General features: G+C 38.6%; 2 protein-coding genes across 9 annotated transcripts in view; one reads left to right on the top strand and one right to left on the bottom strand.

Moving 5' to 3' along the window:
• Positions 1-11,251: 11,251 nt before the first annotated feature.
• Positions 11,252-12,267, bottom strand: LOC119557904 (40S ribosomal protein S3a). The gene is made up of 2 exons (XM_037870948.1): positions 11,887-12,267; positions 11,252-11,790 (listed from the first exon to the last, which is right to left on the bottom strand). The coding sequence occupies exons 1-2, from the start codon at positions 12,225-12,227 to the stop codon at positions 11,325-11,327; spliced, it is 807 nt and encodes a 268-aa protein (XP_037726876.1). The 5' UTR covers positions 12,228-12,267; the 3' UTR covers positions 11,252-11,324.
• A 6,399-nt stretch (positions 12,268-18,666) lies between these two features.
• Positions 18,667-19,487, top strand: part of LOC119547349 (protein pangolin, isoforms A/H/I/S) — an 89,685-nt gene continuing 88,864 nt past the window's right edge. For 4 of the 8 annotated variants that reach the window (XM_037855118.1, XM_037855039.1, XM_037854961.1 and 1 more), the window contains exon 1: positions 18,670-19,296. The gene's annotated coding sequence lies outside the window, so the exon portion shown is untranslated. Of the gene's footprint in view, positions 19,297-19,487 lie in introns of all 8 variants that reach the window. The other 4 variants (XM_037854888.1, XM_037854809.1, XM_037854728.1 and 1 more) reach the window with 4 other exon arrangements.

Raw genomic sequence — 19,487 nt, 5'->3', positions numbered from 1 at the left:
ACACTACGACCAGCTGATCGCCCAAGTGCTTTCCATCACTGATTTAGTGTTTGCGGAAATAGAAAGTGCGAATGAAAAATTTGGCAACAGCTAAACAAACAACGAGTGGAAAGTAAAAGAGGCAGACCGATTTTAAAACGCGTCCGCAATCACTGCTTTCACAACTTTGGGGTCCGCACAGATGCAGGGTGGTACCAGGGTAACGTGAAGCTGATCGCCTGTTAGGTCGAAAGATCGGCAGCGCTTTACTAGGCTGCCATCACCAAGGCTGCGGACATCCCGTCCCGACCGAGAGCGAGGGTCTGCCTGCCGTCTGAACACTCTGAGCCAGGGGCTATTCTTAGCCGCTTGACAAGGTTAAACCCGAAGCTTCCGACAGAAGGTTGGAAAGTGGTTAAGGTAGAGAAACCCGAGCAAGCCACAATGATCGTGGCTATCTATCCTCCTTAACCATGCAGGTTTAGAACTATGGGTTCGACACGGACAAGCTAGATGGAACACGAGGAGGCCAACCATACAGGGTACGTGTCAACTGACTCGGAGCTCACCGAAAGCCTGAAGCAGCTATGCACACAAGGCACGATGCGGATGCTACCCAGCCCGAGCTCAGCCCTAATGATGGTGCAGTTTCTACAGATTAATCTGCATCACAGCAAGGCAGCATCTGCTGCTCTCCTCACCCGCCTGGCAACAGACAAAATAGACGTAGCCCTCATCCAAGAGCCATGGATTGTTGGTAACAATATCTGTGGCTCATCAACCCGCCTATACAAGCTATTCCACACCAAGGGTAAGGGCAAACCCAGGACCTGCATTCTTACTAAAACATACAGTAACATTTCCAATTCCACAGTTTGACGAAGGCGACCTCACCACGGTCAGACTGGAGATAAACGCACACGAGCATCACACCATAGCATCATTCTATCTGGTCCACGACCATGACGGGCCAATACCAAACACCAATAACACAACAACTCATACACGCACACTCATCTAAGGAACTTATCCTGGGAGAGGACGCTAGCTTACACCACACGCAATGGTTATAGTTACTCTATGACTTCTATGACTCCTTCAATCAAATCTACTTATTTGCAACAAAGGTAATGACCCAACTTTCATCACTAGAAATAGGAGGGAAGTATTAGACATTACCCTAATATCTGATCCCCTGCTTAACCAGCTTGAAGCGTGGAAAGTGGGGGTCGGACACTCATTCTCAGACCACCGGTACATAGAATTTACAATAACTGTAGACTGTCTGCCGAGAACATTACAAATCTAAAACTAATCAACTGGGGTTACTACAAACAAGAAAGGAAGTTAGCTTCGGCAAGCCGAAGCTTATATACCCTTGCAGCTATAATTATTAAATTTAAAAACACAAAAAATTATATTCCCAATAGTATAAGATAATATGTCAAAAAACACCAAAGCTATAATTTGTTTCATATTATTTTCCTACCAATTTTCCGATCGTTACTATGGCAGCTAAATGATATAGTCGTCCGATTTTGATAAAATTAAATTCGAAATTCAGAACTAATTAAAAAATGTTATTTCCAAGTGTAGGAGGTTATATGTTAAAAAACACCGAAGCTATAATTTGTTTAATAATATTTTCCTACCAATTTTCCGATCGTTTCTATGGCAGCTATATGATATAGTCTTCGAATTTTGATAAAATTAAATTCGAAATTCAGAACTAATTAAAAAATGTTATTTCCAAGCGTTGGAAGTTATATGTCAAAAAACACCGAAGCTATAATTTGTTTCATATTTTTTTTTCCACCAATTTTCCGATCGTTCCTATGGCAGCTATTTGATATAGTCGTCCGATTTCGATAAAATTTAATTCAAAATTCAAAACTAATTACAAAATGTTATTTCCAAGCTTAGGAGGTTATATGCCAAAAAACACCAAAGATATAATTTCTTAAAATATTTTTTTCCGATTATTCCTATGGGAGCTATAATATATAGTTGTCCGATCCGGCTGGTTCCGACTTATATACTACCTGCAAAAGATATAAGACTTTTGGGAAAGTTTCAGCCCGATAGCTTTAAAACTGAGAGACTAGTTTGCGTAGAAACGGACGGACAGACGGACATGGCTAGATCGACTCGTCTAGTCATGCTGATCAAGAATATATATACTTTATGGGGTCGGAAACGTCTCCTTCACTGCGTTGCAAACTTCTGACTGAAATCAATATACCCTCTGCAAGGGTATAAAAACTCCTCACAATAAACTTACAAACTCCACCGACGCAATTACTCAACGGCCATAAACTAGATAACCTGGTCAATACTTTCACTGACATCTGCAGTGAAGCCATAAAAAAGGCTTGCCCAAGCAGAACAGTCAAAACAAAGCCCAAACCGCCCTGGTGGAACAAAACCCTGGCGAATCTTAAAAGCGAGTGCAAAACTTACTTCAATAGAGCTAAGTACAAGAACAGCGAAGCTTCCTGGAACACATACCATACGAAGCTAAACCTATACAAAAAGGAAACAAGAATATCAAAGAGAATGGGCTAACTTCTGCACTAGCATAGAATCTACCGCGGAGGTATCCAGACTCAGATGAATCCTAGCAAAATCTCCAGCAACCATTGACTACCTAAAAACCAATGCTGACACCTGTACGGAAAATAGCGAGGAATCCCTTGAACTTGTTACGTACGCCCTCCACATAGAAAGATTCACATAGAGAAACAACGACGAATCTTTAGACAGGGGACGGGTGCATGTGACTAACCAGACTCATACTGGTAAAGGCAGAAGAAAATGCAATTCGGCAATTCTCGGGTGTCGCGTGGCCAGAACAGCGGCCACGATCAACCTACTGGTAACCATACTCCGGTAGCTGGCAAAGGGCAACAGCCGGCCGTTGACTCCCAAGATAGCAGATATCAAGAAACAGTAATCCTAGGTGGGAACACCTAGTTTATCCGATCCATACCGGCAGCCAAGTAAAAGCTCTAGTCTGGTATAAAAGACCTTAGACAAATAGAGCTTGGGAGAGAATCCATTTGTGTGTCTTGCTGACGGAAGCCGGCAGCTCCGAGGGAAGACGACTTTCCCTGGGGTAGTCGTCCACGGAGACTTTTGCCACCAGGACCAGCCACCATATCCAACAGTCCTTGAGGAGGACACAAATCGCTGCTCGAAAGATCCTTATGTGTTGGACCAGCTCCGCCATTTTCATCAAAGAACGTGGAGAGAATCACCAACAAGGACGACATCTGTCATACTGTGAAGTTTGTAGTCGCAGTACCCGTGATCACCATGCTCCTGAAAATTGTTCAGCTGTAGGAGCCATCCGTTCAGAGGCGTAGCGACCAATAGCATACGTCGGAGAAAGTAGTGATGCAACATAAATGTGTTAATCGAGCCAACCAAAGTGAAGTCACGCATAACCAAAGACCAATATCCTCTTATAATACAATTGGAGAACAAGTGAAAATCAACAAAAAAACATTGGAAGCATTCAAACATGCACTGAAATACATTTAAACCAACCGAATCGATAGACAAAGTGCGAATCATGATGAACAGCCGTTGAAGAAGTCGCATGCCTCTGGCATAATATAACTATATATTTTGTGTTTAAGTAAATTGGTATACTTAAGAACAGCCGTATTTTGGTGCACGTATATTTATATATATATATATGTATCCAATATAATATTTTCCAAAGCCCAGGATCCGGAGCTTCGAGATCTCATCGCCCAGGATTTAAAGAGGGGGTAAGTTTGTCGGAACACGGTTCCTTTCTTATAAACATACATATATAAATATCCGTGCAGTATCCTACAGTTTTATAGACTACTATTAACTTTTCCAGAGGCGAGTATCAGCCTTGTTGTTGTATGTACAATTGCAAGAGCTCTCTGAGCGACGTTTTGTAGTCGTGAAGAGTCAGCATTTTGCTGATGTGTGCACCTTCACAGGTGGTAAATTCGATACTCTCCGCTAACCAAATATTGTCAATTAGTTTAATTTCCGTATGATTTTGCCAACGTTATGTTATTCATCCACGGCACTCGCCGATATAAATATTATCCAATAAATTTGTAATGTAAAAGAATATCAAAACATGAAGTGCAAGAGCTCTGTTAAGGGGGTGTGCTGACGCGAGAAGTGGCGTAGGTCAAGAACAATGACATAACTTTTGACGGACAACCTTGACAATAGGGGACCGTATTGCGCGGCCCGCGACGATCCATTGGCACACGAACGAATATGGCCAAAATACAGCCCGATCGTATTGCGATCAAGCGACAGCTAAGCTTGTGGGGCAGTGTGGACTGACGACTGACGAACTTTATGAACTAATATTATTTTCCAGGCACTTTTAATATTTATTCTCGTTATGTTGGAGAGGAGAGAGGCTTACCAAGATCCCACGACCCGAATACGACGTAGCTTATGCCGGCAAAGGGTGCCAGAATATCGGACGCCTCTCCCTCGGCCCAAGTCCCTGTCAGGAATCCGGCACTAATATGCCAACGTAACAAACTCCTGCTAGACGCCAATTTCCCTAAAAACACCCAAACAAAGTTGTCCTTTGGGTATTGATGCTGCTGTAAATGACCTGTCTCTAAAGATTCAGTCTGCCGCTGCCGCATCCACTGCTATCGATTATCACTCTGCTGTTCCAAAGCAAAATCCACCTTTCAAATCCTGGAATAACGACTCAGGTTAGGCGGAAGAGATTACTAAAGCGACGCTGGAACAAAAGTGCTATCCACAAGACTTGGTTATTTTTAAAAGGGCTGATTCATTATTAAGAAAAGCTCTTTGTGATGCTAAGTTGGACATTTTCCTCCGTAAACTTAGTGCTTTCGATCCGGATGCTGATCGAGGCTTCTGGTCCTCAAGTTCCGCCTATTGATGCAAAAGAAGTTAAAGACCAAATTAACCGACTTCAGCCGAACAAGGCCCCTGGACATGACTGTACTGACGGAAAAGTGGTTAAAGCTCTGGCAGTGGCTGCAATTTCTTCCATGCGAGTGTCTTCAATGCTATTATTGTTCTTTCATATTATCCGGAGCAGTGGAAGCATGCGAATGTTGTTATGATCTCCAAGAAAGGCGTCTCTCCACGCTGTGCAGATTCTTTTTGGCCCATAAGCCTATTGCCAACCTCTTTCAAAGTTTTTTGAGCGGATCTTTCTTAAAAGGCTTTTTAGTGTTCATCTATTCCGGGACACAATTCCGAATCATCAGTTTCATTTTAGGAGTCTACATCGAGTCTGGCACTGCGGCTTACTCTTGAAGCTTAAGCCCATCAGACATACTTTGATCTCCTCCGCTCATTTTTTATTGGCAGAACCTTCCAGGTGGCTGTTCGACGATCTAAGTCTGCTTTAAGGCCTATACTTGCTGGAGACCCTCAAGGAAGTGTGCTGGGCCCTGTTTTATATACCATATTTAGCTCGGACCTTCCTTCGCCCAGAAGAAGGCACGTTCTAACAGCTACTTATGCAGATGACACTGCATTTCTGGCGACAAGTGCTCTACGAAGAGAGGCTTCACATATGGTGCAAAACATTTTAAATAAGTTTGAGGCCTGGGCGTCGGGGTGGAATATCGTTGTTTATCATGCAAAGTCTCAGCATGCCATCTATTTAAAACACCTCACCCTGTATGGAACTCCAATAAAGCACTCTGACACGGTTAAGTACCTTGGGCTTACTTTGGTATGGCGGCTTTCCTGTAAGCACCACATTGTGGTTTCCACAAGGCAAAAGGCAGTGAGGCGAAAACTCTGCTCCTTAAAGCTATTTTAATACCTAGTCTACATTGATGCATACACATATGGGGCACTGCCTGAAACACGTCTATAATAAGAATTGAATACGACCAAACTAAAATTTTAAGACATATAATATGATAAACGCGCCACGCTATACAATAAACACTAAAATTTTTCGAGATTTAAAAACTAATCCTGTTTGTATATCTCTCACTAAGACTACCACTCACTACAGATCAAGACTCGTCTCTCATACAAACAGACTTGCTTTCACATTTTCCAGACCTATGAACAGAAGACACCCATCCGACAATTGGATACTTGGACGGCTCCCAAGTGGTACACTCATTCCAGGCTTAGTCGCATAGACTGTTTTCTTTTAATTACACTACATGTTAATTTTACCATAGGTGAAAGTGAATTGAGACACACAAATGAAATTTATTGTTTGTTTATCGAAAAAAGGTAGTTATACCGGTTACTCGTAGAGTAAAAGGTACACTACATTCGTCGGAAGGTATGTACCAGGTAGACGGAAGCGTTACCGACCCCAAAAAGTATAAATATTCTCGATCAGGATCACAAGCCGAGTCGATCTAGCCATGGCCGTCTGTCCGTCCGTCCGTATGAACGCTGACATCTCGGAAACTATAAAAGCTAGAAAGGGATTTGGCATTTAGATGGTTGGTCTTCTTGCGCAGCGCAAGTTTGTTTCAGCAGGGTGCCATACCACTCTAACCCTTGACAAACGACTATAACTACAAATTTAAGTGAGAGTTTATTATACCCTTGCAGAGGGTATATTGATTTCAGTCAGAAGTTTGCAACGCAGTGAAGGAGACGTTTCCGACCCCATAAAGTATATATATTCTTGATCAGCATCACTAGACGAGTCGATCTAGCCATGTCCGTTGTCCGTCCGTTTCTACGCAAACTAATCTCTCAGTTTTAAAGCTATCGGGCTGAAACTTTCCCAAAAGTCTTATATCTTTTGCAGGTAGTATATAAGTCGGAACCAGCCGGATCAGACAACTAAATCTTATGGCTCCCATAGGAATCGGAAAAAAAAATTTAAAAATATTATATCTTTGGTGTTTCTTGGCATATAACCTCCTAAGCTTGGAAATAACATTTTTTAATTAGTTTTGAATTTCGAATTAAATTTTATCGAAATCGGACGACTAGCTGCCATAGGAACGATCGGAAAATTGGTGGAAAAATAATATGAAACAAATTATAGCTTCGGTGTTTTTCAACATATAACCTCCAACGCTTGGAAATAACATTTTTTAATTAGTTCTGAATTTCGAATTTAATTTTATCAAAATCGGACGACTATATCATATAGCTGCCATAGGAACGATCGGAAAATTGGTAGGAAAATAATTTAAAACAAATTATAGCTTCGGTGTTTTTTAACATATAACCTCCTACGCTTGGAAATAACATTTTTTAATTAGTTCTGAATTTCGAATTTCATTTTATCAAAATCGGTCGACTATATCATATAGCTGCCATAGGAACGATCGGAAAATTGGTAGGAAAATAATATGTTACAAATTATAGCTTCGGTGTTTTTTATCATGTAACCTCCTACCCTTGGAAATAACATTTTTTAATTAGTTCTGAATTTCGAATTTAATTTTATCAATATCGGACGACTATATCATATAGCTGTCATAGAAACGATGGGAAAATTGGTAGGAAAATAATATGAAAAAAATTATAGCTTCTCTGTTTTTATACCCGTTACTCGTAGAGTAAAAGGGTACACTAGATTCGTCGGAAAGTATGTAACAGGCCGAAGGAAGCGTTACCGACCCCAACAAGTATAAATATTCTTGATCAGGATCACAAGCCGAGTGGATCTAGCCATGTCCGATTCCGATTTCCGATTATTCCTATGGGAGCTATAAGATATAGTTGTCCGATCCGGTTGGTTCCGATTTATATACTACCTGCAAAAGATATAAGCTTAAAAACTGAGAGACTAGTTTGCGTAGAAACGGACGGACAGACGGCCAGACGGACATGGCTAGATCGACTCGTCTAGTCATGCTGATCAAGAATATATATACTTTATGGGGTCGGAAACGTCTCCTTCACTGCGTTGCAAACTGCAAGGGTATAAAAAGCAGAGTTGCTTTAAGCATATCTCCATCCCTCTCGCACTCCCTTGCTGAGTAACGGATATCTTTTAGTCGAGGCCATCGACTATAGCGTTTGCTTTTGTTTTTAGATATATTGCTTCGTTCTGGTTCTGGATAAGTGTCACCAAGAGGGGAGGGGGTCTATTTATCGTGAAATCCGCTTCACGTTATACGTGAACCGCCCCTTATGTTAAAACATTTTTATAACGCGTGCGAGTTTTTTTTTACTAAGAAAAATTTACATTTTTGAATCTACCTAATTTTAAATCGTGACTATTTAAAACAGCGGTCGGCACACACATACCATAACAAATTTGCCTTGCATTAGTGTGAGTGTAAAAAACACGAAGTTGGCGGGCAGCGCACTTTAATATCTTATAAAAAAATGTGAAAAACGAATTTTTTCTTCCCAAAGTACGCCATTTTGAAAATTTTCAAAAATTTACAAAATCCCTACGTCCGTACCTCGGCAACTTGATTAAGAGTAACGGAGTATTTTCGTTTTTTGTTTCAGACGTCTTATGTGTTGTGTATCCTGCACACCGTTTAGGTCCGTAAATTTGGTAAAGTCTCGTTCCAGCTTCGGTCACCAGTACACTTTCCTGATAAAACTGTTGTACATAAAAATATATAAACTTAAATAATAAACTAACAAAATACAAAAATAATTATTCAAGAACATTGAATAGTTTACTTACACGAAATATCGGAAAAAGCGCTTGAAAATCGACATTCACACAGGTGAACCGCCTTAATAGGCCGCTGCCGACCGCTGATTTAAAACAATGCTTTACAGGTTAAAATTCAAGAGAAAATCGGTACTACAGATTTGTTCTTTCATCGATTTGTTTAACATATGTTGTCCGTGTAAGAATCTTCGGTTAAGCACTGTAACAAAGCGCTCTGTGCTAGGGTTCTAGTCGCTTAACTGCAGAACTTGTGGGACCGAGTTCAACTCCGATTGGAAACAACTTGCAGAGGGTATATTGATTTCAGTCAGAAGTTTGCAACGCAGTGAAGGAGACGTTTCCGACCCCATAAAGTATATATATTCTTGATCAGCAGGACTAGACGAGTCGATCTAGCCATGTCCGTCTGTCCGTCCGTTTCTACGCAAACTAATCTCTCAGTTTTAAAGCTATCGGGCTAAAACTTTCCCAAAAGTCTTATATCTTTTGAAGGTAGTATATAAGTCGGAACCAGCCGGATCGGACAACTATATCTTATGGCTCCCATAGGAATCGGAAAAAAAATTTTTAAAATATATCTTTGGTGTTTTTTGGCATATAACCTCCTAAGCTTGGAAATAACATTTTTTAATTAGTTTTGAATTTCGAATTAAATTTTATCGAAATCGGACGACTAGCTGCCATAGGAACGATCGGAAAATTGGTGGAAAAATAATATGAAACAAATTATAGCTTCGGTGTTTTTCAACATATAACCTCCAACGCTTGGTAATAACATTTTTTAATTAGTTCTGAATTTCGAATTTAATTTTATCAAAATCGGACGACTATATCATATAGCTGCCATAGGAACGATCGGAAAATTGGTAGGAAAATAATTTGAAACAAATTATAGCTTCGGTGTTTTTTAACACATTATCTTATACTTTTGGGAATATCATTTTGTGTTTTTAAATTTAATAATTATAGCTGCAAGGGTATATAAGCTTCGGCTTGCCGAAGCTAACTTTCGTTCTTGTTTTTATGTACAACCGGTTTTCTTAAACAATTATTTGAAACATGGGTTACACAAATCATCGATATTTATTACTGATTCATTTTCGGACATCTTGAGGGAAAACTATGCTTACTTCGATAGCTCTGCAGATGATTTTCTTGCACCAATGACCTTAAGCCGATATTTTGTAGGATATATATATATAACTAATTTTAATAATCGCGGTAGCGATATAACAAGTGACTGAGAGACTTTGCGGCACTCTAAAAATAGATTCCTATACGCGAGCCTTGTTTTCAAAAATGACGCCGCCTATGTACATTTTTTGATATTTCATAGTCTTTGCCTCTATTCTACGAGAAACGTATGTAAAAATGTTCAAAAAAAGTGGCATTTGTCGTGATTATAAATTTAGTTTTAAACAGTTTCTACAATATTTCTCTACACGATAATTCTATAATTAATAGTAAGAATAAATTACTCAGCGAACGCGATGGAGACGAAGAGATTAAAGAAGTACGGACAATTTTCGAAGATAGCATTTATTCACTTGATCTTTCGATTACTCTTACTCTTACATAAACTATACACTTGAGAGAGCGTTGTAGACTTCAGAAGACATTGGAAGCTGTGGGCGCAGAATGAGCGGGAGGGCGGTGCAAAAAAGGTGTTCCGTGGGTTGAACACTGTCTATGCCTTAAGATGTCCATTTAATAAACATAATGGCAGACAGACATACATAAACGTCTGAGTACGTTACATCTCACATTATTTAGGTCCTTATGTGTTCGTAACTCCTCAGCACTATTCAACAAACCTGTGAAGATGAAGAAACATAGCATAGGTGAAATATATAATATCAATAATGGCATAATATCTGCAAGCAATTATATCAGCACTTGGGTAGTCATCAAATAATGGCAGAGACGAAAAATACAATATCATCATATTATATTGGCAAAAATAATATATGCAACGTGTTTCTAATTATAGATGGTTTTGGTTTTTAATATACCGAACTATTTTTTACTGAGACTCAAGAAGAACAAAAACCCTTTCCGGTGTACATCATTACTGGTGGCAATTAAATCAGTCTACAATCAAAGCTTGAGTAGTAACTACTCTTAAAAATTTAAATTCGATAAAAATTAAAGAAAATGGTGAATTGGACATTTCACATTCACAAATTATTATTACATTCTTTCTTTCTTTTTCAATTACAAATAAAACTAATATTTTACCATTTCATTGGTCATATTTCTTTTCATTCCGAGTGTTACTTAAAAAAAACAATAGTACATTCGGTAAAAAATATGGAAATGTCAAAATAATCAAATTGTCGCATCGTTCAAAGAAAATAATATGAAAAATATTTTTATATCGCATATTTTATTTTCACAGGATAAGAAATATTACTTCATTTTAAATTTAACATACCTTTTTCTTCGTAAAATTTTCCTTCGATTTTAACACGGGTCGCTTGGGGATAAACCTGGATGTAATAATAAACAAATAAATGCAGATTCTAACAAATAAATTTTAATTTACATACCACGCATACCAGATAAAAAACTGTGGACACGAGCAAGATACCTAAAATATGTAAGACTTTCCCAAGGCCCACAAATTAACACAATTCCCCTCTAAAATAGTTTATGCAATTTGTAGAGTAATGTATTTCATTATTACATTACATTGAAAAATATGCATTTCATATTCACTTTAGACGGCTTCCTGCACTGGAGGCTCATAACCTTCGGGGCGGTCAATTACAGCTCCTTCGGTGGAAACGACGGCATCGACAGATTTGCCGCCACCATCACCATGCAACTCCAAGAGCTTTGAGACATCGAAACGCGGCTTCTTCAATACCTTGACTTTACGAATGTAAACATCGTGTAATGGATAGATGCGCTGGCAGCTTTTTTCAATATCTTTTGCAATGGAGTCCAATGCCAGTTTGTTAACAAGCTGCTTCAAATCGGCGCCACTAACTTCGTTAGTAATAATGTCAGTCATGCGAGACCGAATCTTGCGGACCTGCGACTGTTGGGCATAGCATGTTTTGCGCTGAGACTGCTGATCCTTGGCAGTGAATCCAATGCAAAACACTCGCAGAAGGTAACCATCGACAGTCTTGGCTTCAACAATAGCTTCAATAAGTGTTTGCCACTTTTTAACCATTGACCTGAGCAAAAAATCAATATTTTAGTAAGCAGATGCATTACATTATGCAGAAACACATGCATAATGGACACTCTGTGCATGAATAACATTTACCAACCTGTACTTGTCTGTAGTTAGATCCATGCCATGGAAGTTGCACAGCACATTTCGGTCTTGAACGTCTTCGGCAATAAGACGAAATTTGCGGAAAGACCGTTCCGGATCAATATCCTTTTGCAAATCGGCCAGAGACACTTCAAAAACGCGACCCTTTAAATAGTCAGACGCTATTCTTTGGCCCTGGGTGCGGTTCACGAGCGTTTTACCGATTTGACGGGTTTGGAACATATTCGGGGCTTTCACATCGTACCAGTCCTTGCGGGAAAACGGGTCCACCACCTTCTTTTTACCGCCCTTCTTGCCACCCTTGGAAAGACCTTTATTTTTGCCGACTGCCATGTTCAAAGAATAAACCGGAAAAGGTCGAAACACGTTGGCTGTAGATGTCAAAAGAAGGAAATAAGTGTTGAGTAAAGCCAACAGTGTCATTTCGTTACTTGATATTAAAATATATTAATATTATACCTTATATCCGCTGCGAAAAAGTTGCTTACACAGGCGCACAGATGACTCAAAATGCATAATACCTTCTGCACACGACTGTTCATATAGAAAACCACTATTGCAGAAAACGCTAAGGGGCTAAGGGGGCTAAGTGGCGGGGATTGTTTTCCACGATGAATAATTTCTCCATTGTCGGAAAATTGGTCAAGGGGCAAGCGTTGTAAAAGTGGAATTAAAAATATGAAGAGTCTTCAATCTCCTGGGGAAAGTCATGCCTTGGAATTTTAACAAACTGGAGTCATAGAAATTTTCGATTGTGCCGAAATGCTTTGTTGCAAACGTTTCCAAGTCTTGCCACGAAGGACACAAGGTAGAGGTTGGCCTATCGCTCAGAAAAGAAAGAATTAAGGCCAACACGGCTCTTTTTTTATCGTAGAAGATCCAAAACATATTTATTTTTGCATTCGGATGTTTTCGTTCTCCATTGATCATCATCAATGATTTACAAATTTAAATCGCAATGGGATTTGTTATTAAAATTCAACAATTTCTTTATCAACACCTGACTGGAGCCAAATTGAACGTCCGTCTCTAGAAAGTTTAACGACGCCATGTACAAATTACTTATCGTTGAAGCGGAATTGTGTCGGAACTTACCCGTCTCTTTCTGGGGCACGTACTTTTTATAGAAAAAAGTCTCTGAAGCGGAATTATATCGCAAATGGGAAGCACCTCTGTCTGAACTGACTAATATATTTAATAAGAGCACGTTTTTATTGAAAGAACCTTTAATGTCGACTTTAAACGTGGTTTACTTGGCCGCGTTCAGCAGAACAACAACAACGATCAGTAACCAATGATAAAGTTTTTTCTGCTGAACGCTCATGATACATACGACGATAAAAAAGTAAAATATTGTACCTGACAATCCACTATACAATTGAAATGTATTTTTAAATTGGTCCTGGTGTAAGGTTTTGAAAATCGCTTTATAAGCAAATGTTATATACGATATAGGCTGCCAACGCAACTGTAGCGTTGCACACAGCAATCCTGAACACGTAAAAATCAAAAAGGCCTGAACAGTTGAAAAGAATTTAACTTATTTCACGGTTTTTTTTTTTAATAAAGCCTACACTCACATCGGCGAAAAACGGAGTGAGCGAAAGGCAAATACACGGCTTAGGCTTTTCGTCGGGTCTGTTTTTCAGCGCGGTACTCAGATGAGTTAATAAAATACCAGATTTGGCGAGTGAACTTCGATGAACGCCGTTAGCCACGGTCCAAAGAATAAGAAATTTAATTTTTGGCTGTGTTCGTGCAAAAGCGGTGTGGAAACAAAAATTAAAAATGGAATAAGAAATCCCCAAAAACGCCTGCAGGAGGTCAATGCAATTGGCCATTATTATGGGACTTGGCCTATGGAAGCATTGCTTCCTCTCGGCGAAGTCCCACAATAACATGCAATAGCTTGGAATAGGCGTCCTTTTTTCATCTGCACTGGCCTCCTGCAGACGTTTTTTGGGCTTTCCTTCCATTTTTAATTTTTAGTTTTCACACCGTTTCTGCATGAACACCGGCAAAGATTAAATTTCTTAATATTTGGGCCGCAGCTAACTGCGTTCATCGAAAACTCGCTAAATCTGTTATTTTTTCTGGTATTTCCGTAGCCCATCTGAGTACCGCGCTGAAAAATATACCCGACAAAAAGCCCGCTCTCGAGCCTGCATAAAAAATTCCCCAAAAAGAATCGCATGGTAGTAAGCATCTTAATATTGTTTTATCTTTGGTCTTAAGCCTAGTACTCAGATCGGCTAAGACTTTCACTAGTCGAAAAATCTTATTCGTTGTAGCGTGACCGAAATTTTCAAAGTTCACCTGCAATGCATGTAGCATGGTCTTACTGTCAAGCGGCTTGGCTTGTTGCCAAACGGAAAACAAATCAATTGAAGAAATTTAAAAAGGAGGAGTCTGCTGGTACACAAAGAAAGTAAAATAAGTATAAATGGAATGTTCAGAGAATATTTTTATTTATGTCATTTTGTAGTTTAAAGCTTCCTTAACGTCCCAAGTAAGCTGCCAAGTAGCTGGTGGTTATGGTGTCGGGAGTCCTAATGGAGAGGACTTCGGAGATCATATTACTGGTGATTCTGCCAAAAATATCCTTCTATTAGTACAACGCAACCAAATTATTTTGGCCAGGTCTTACTTTCTGAGCGAGGACACGCTCGGCAGGATGTCCATGTAGAGAGTGAAGTCCCACTCGGCATGTTACTTCCAACTGGGATTCTCTAGAGAATCTCCTCCAGCACTTCACTAACGGCGTTCATCGAAAATTCACTCCCGAAATCTGGTACTTTTCTGGTATTTCCTTAGCTCATCTGAGTACCGCGCTGAAAAACAGACCCGACGAAAAGCTTTATCCGCCTGTTTGCCTCTCGCTCACTCCTATGGTTAGCTCGCGGTTTTTGTCGATGTGAGTACTAGGCTTTACTGTCAATCAGCTGGGTTTGGTAATAGCCTTTGCACACAGCCGGTTAAAATTGCAACAGCGATTCTAAGCGGTTTCTTGTACACATAGAGAATCTCTGAAGCGAACGGCTGATCAGCATAAGCAAACCGTATCCGGTGCTCCGAATAAATGGAAAACAACGCGTTGTTTTACTACGCTAAAACTAAATACAATTTGGACGCTAGCATGTGGAATGTTTTCAGCAACAAATTAATTTTGTATTGCTATTAGCAAATGGATCAAGGATGAGAATTCCAGAACCGTTTGGACCCTTTTATGTATCTATACATGTATATATTTTGACTGAATCCATTTTTTAAGCAACAGATCTGGGAGGTGGGTTCCCCCGCAAATAGATTCTTCTACAGATAAATAATGTATATTTGGTGCAACAGTTGCCAGCTCTTGCCATGGACATAAGCTGGAGGTTGGTCATTACCTTAAAAAGGAGCTTCTCAAGATGAGATCAATTCAATGGAGAAAAAAAGTGGAAAGTGGAATTTGGTCGCTGAAGCGAATGCCCCCTCTGTGTATATAGGGTATAAAAAGTACAATTTTGCTCAGCTGCTTGCAGCCACAGAGATCCATCCACCGTTGATCGGATGATCCATAAGGTTTTGCCGTTCCGAAAATTTCCCAGTTAGCTTCCCATCCAAATATGACGGACTCTTTTATGCGATAGTTAGGCTATGTTTTTTCACATTTGAAAATGGGAGGCGCAGGAGCAACAGGTTTGGTTTGATTAGCCACATTTCTTCAGACCAGCTGGTAGATGGTGGATGTGCCTTGTGAGAATCGGAGTTTCACATTTGTCAAAAATAACCGTTTCGAACGGATGGTATGCATGGGGGTATAAGCAAATATAGACAACAAAAGTAATATTTAAGCGTCTTAATAAGTGCGCTGCGAACAAAAAATAACGCCGCTACATATAAATATAGACTAAACAAAACATTTATTTGAGTTATACAGTTTTAGGTCAAGTTAATAGTTAATAGTCGAGGCCATCGACAATAGCGTTTTCTCTTGTTTTAAATTACAAACTTATTTTGTAATTCTCAATTTGTAATTGCATTCCTATTTGCAAACAAATACATATAATTGCTTACACAAATAGATTCCCGGCTTTCCCACACACCTTTCTGCTACATTATTAATCAAATAAATGTAATTATTACCTAGCACCAGTGGGAAAACCCAAGGAATACCGTTTTTAAGAAAAGTCTTGTAGAAATTGTAAATTTTTAAAACTTTAAAAAAAAGTATTTGTCGGGTTATTGGTATTATTTTCCATATTTTTGCGCAGATTGTATACGGCGAATATACTTGAGCACGCCACTGCCGATTTGAGAATGCGCGCCAGCCTTCTAGCATACTGGAAATGCTCTCCCGAAAAAGCTGCAACGACCATACTTGTGTCTCTGTCTCTCGCAGTGGCTCAAGCATACACGCACAACAATCGTACTACGCATCTCTCTCTCAAACCTCTAACCTCACACAACTCTCTCTCTCATGTTAGCATCGAACTATACTGACCATCTGGCGAATATACGGAACAAAGCGTACTAACAAACAACCGTTAGAGTGCAGAGACGAGAATTGCCACTTGATACACGCATTTGATTTAATGCTTTTACACTGACTACCATAATTTAAGATCCGACATATTCAACAATAAATTTGCATTCTAGAGTAGGTCCTTGGGAAAACCGAAAAAGAAAAGCAGCAAAACCTCTACCTCTATGGTGGTGTGGAAATGAGGAATGTTTTAAATTTAGTTATAGTAGTAAAGATAAAAGATAGTCAAAAGTATAGGATTATATAACGATCTCTTTGCGAAATTTCCGCAGGAAAAGCTTCGGGCGACATTGCTATTTGTCTTTTTCTAATCTAATAAATGCCCTAATGAAAGAGCCGAACAACTTCGTGAAAAATCCGTATATCTGGGCAAGGCAAACAAACGCAGCCAAACAATATTTTTTATATAGTCTTAGATCCGTGGAACTAAATATCCATAGTTTTTTGTAATAATACGACCTTTTATTATAATAAAAATGTAGCGGCTGGAAAGCTAGTATAGGTAAAAATGAAATGATGATTTCATGGTTTCCGAGATATCCGTATGCGCCTTCATACTTGCGATATTTTTAAGTTTGCTGCTTGTGGTTATAGCGTTATAGGATATACATAGGTACTGCATTTATTTCTAGGATTAAAACTGTAGGGGTCACAGTTTTGGGCTGTTTGCGGGTCTTAGAGTGGTCGTGGCACCTGACAAAAAAAACTATTTATATACATGCGCTTTTTTATAATATGTCCAAAATATGTCAAAATCATTAGTTTATTGAGGGAATTTTCAGAACTATTTCTAAATCATCTATAAAAGAATCTAAAAGTATGGAACAAAATATTTTGATTTCGGAAATACGAACATTATCAGGTTACGTTCTGCTTCCTATCTTGCCCTTGGTATGTGATGTTGCTGCTGCTGATGATGTTGCAGCCTGGTCGTTGTTGTTGCTGCCGCGCCGAGGAGGCCAGATCATAAGGTACGTGTGGTCTTTCCCTCTCATAAGTCGCTCACCTGTGCTTTTCCTCTGGATTGAAAAAAATTGAAATTGAAATTCAAAAAAATGCTGTCACATCTTAAAGGGAGGGGCTATGGCTATATTTATTTTTCTGTAATTAACAAATAAACTCAATTTTTCAGCATATTTCCAGCACTGATTTCTGTCTCGGCTGATGTTCTTATCTCGCATGCGATTTCTGTCTCACCTATCATAATTAAAAGCCTCCAACAAAAAAGCCGATTCACACACCCGACAAGTAAATACTTTAGTAAATGTACTTAAAAAAAAGTAAGGCAAGGCAAGGTAATTTACTTTTTACTGCATTTAATTTACTTTTGACACAGATTTGTACATGATATGTGACTCTGGCTCAGTTGCGCTCCAAGCGTTGGGAGGCAGTAGCTTATTTGGCCAACATCCGCTGGGGGGAGCCACGGCTATTTTTTGTCTCTCTCTAGAATTAAGACACGTTCCACACAGTTTTTTTTTGGAATGAAGACCAATCAAAATCATTTACAAAAATTAATATTCTTTTATATTTACATTGTTAATTTTTATTTATTTTAAATTTTTAATATGTATAAATATTTCAGATACTTACGTCAATAGACTCAAAAGTTTAAGAATGGTCGCCTTTTTCAATTCGCCCGGCCTCGTTTGAATTCGCCGTCGCTCCGAATGTGGAGCGAATTCGAAAATTACATAGTTTTACTTTGCAGCGCAACATGTTGCGCAAAATTTTCTGTTCAGTGTACTGTTTTTTTATTTGTAAGCAAATTAAAGTAATTACATTAGTATTAATCTTTATAAACAAAATAACTTTAAATATGTTATTTATCTTATTTTATTTTATTAGCTTTCAATGTTAAATATTCTTCAAGTCTGAACAAATTAGATATTTCTTCTAGCTATTTTCTATTCAATATTTCGTATCGATAGATAGCAGTGTCAACCCTGGCTTAGCGAGTACACCCACCGCGCATTCTCACATTGTGCAATGAGGAACGCTTATAAAATTATTATATTAATATTAAATAAATAACAATTTGGATAGTCCGGAGACTTTAAAAATTCAAAAACAAGTGCATCAAAAACTTGACTGTGACTATCGATAATTTAATGTCAATATCGATACTTCAGCGGGACAGCTTTGGATTATTTTTGGTATATTTCATAACAAAAATTGTATAAAAAGTATTTTTAATGGAGCCGGGCGGTATAAATTATCGATAATTCCGCGGTCACACTGTGCTCTTTAAAATTTTTTGATCAATTCAACGCGGACGTGTGCACGGTTCTTAGGCCGTTTTTAATTTGATAATCATATTTAAGCGGGAACGAATTAAATAGATACCTTATTTTGTGCCTGTTCGTTAAACAATTTTAAAATGCGCCTGATCCTAAGTACAAAATGCAAAAATAAATTAAGTTGCCGTCGTGGATTCGACAAATTGTGCTTTGACGAATAAAAATTGGTGCGTTAGTATAAGTGTATGTAAATCACAAACAAATATATGAGTGTTTATCGGTATCCGTGTGGGAGACATACATATGTATGTACATATGTGCGATCGAGGCTGCGTCGGTACTTGTTAACTGGCCAAAGAATAAAAGCTCATGCAAGTGTGTTGATAAAAATATATACATACAAAAAATGCTGTGTCTGATTAATTAAAGCGTGTATGCCCTTTAATTGTGAAACCACTTTCAATGGGTATTTTTCTCTCATTTAACAGTGTGTTTAAAAGTAGCAGAACATTAGCCTTAAATGTGTTTAAACTTTAAGGTACCGACGGCTTGTTAAATATTGCTTAGTAAAACTGAGATTCAGAAAAATAATTTTATTGTTCCAAGATCTTGGAAGTTAAACAAAAATTTTAAAGTAAGTACAAGTAGTATAATGTAAAACAAACAAACAAATGTCGAACATTCTTGTTTTTTAATTTAAGTGTCTTTACTAATTCTCTGTGTCCAATTTTAATATACTCACTAAGTTAGTTAAAAAGTGGAGTCCACACTGGCGTATCAAAATATAATTAAGTATATGTATGCACGTGTGGATATACATATGTA

This window comes from Drosophila subpulchrella, chromosome 4, assembly GCF_014743375.2.
Source record: "Drosophila subpulchrella strain 33 F10 #4 breed RU33 chromosome 4, RU_Dsub_v1.1 Primary Assembly, whole genome shotgun sequence".
Classification (NCBI taxonomy): Eukaryota; Metazoa; Arthropoda; class Insecta; order Diptera; family Drosophilidae; genus Drosophila; species Drosophila subpulchrella.
Note: the sequence above shows the minus strand (reverse complement) of the source record. Positions and strands in the feature narration are given on the sequence as shown.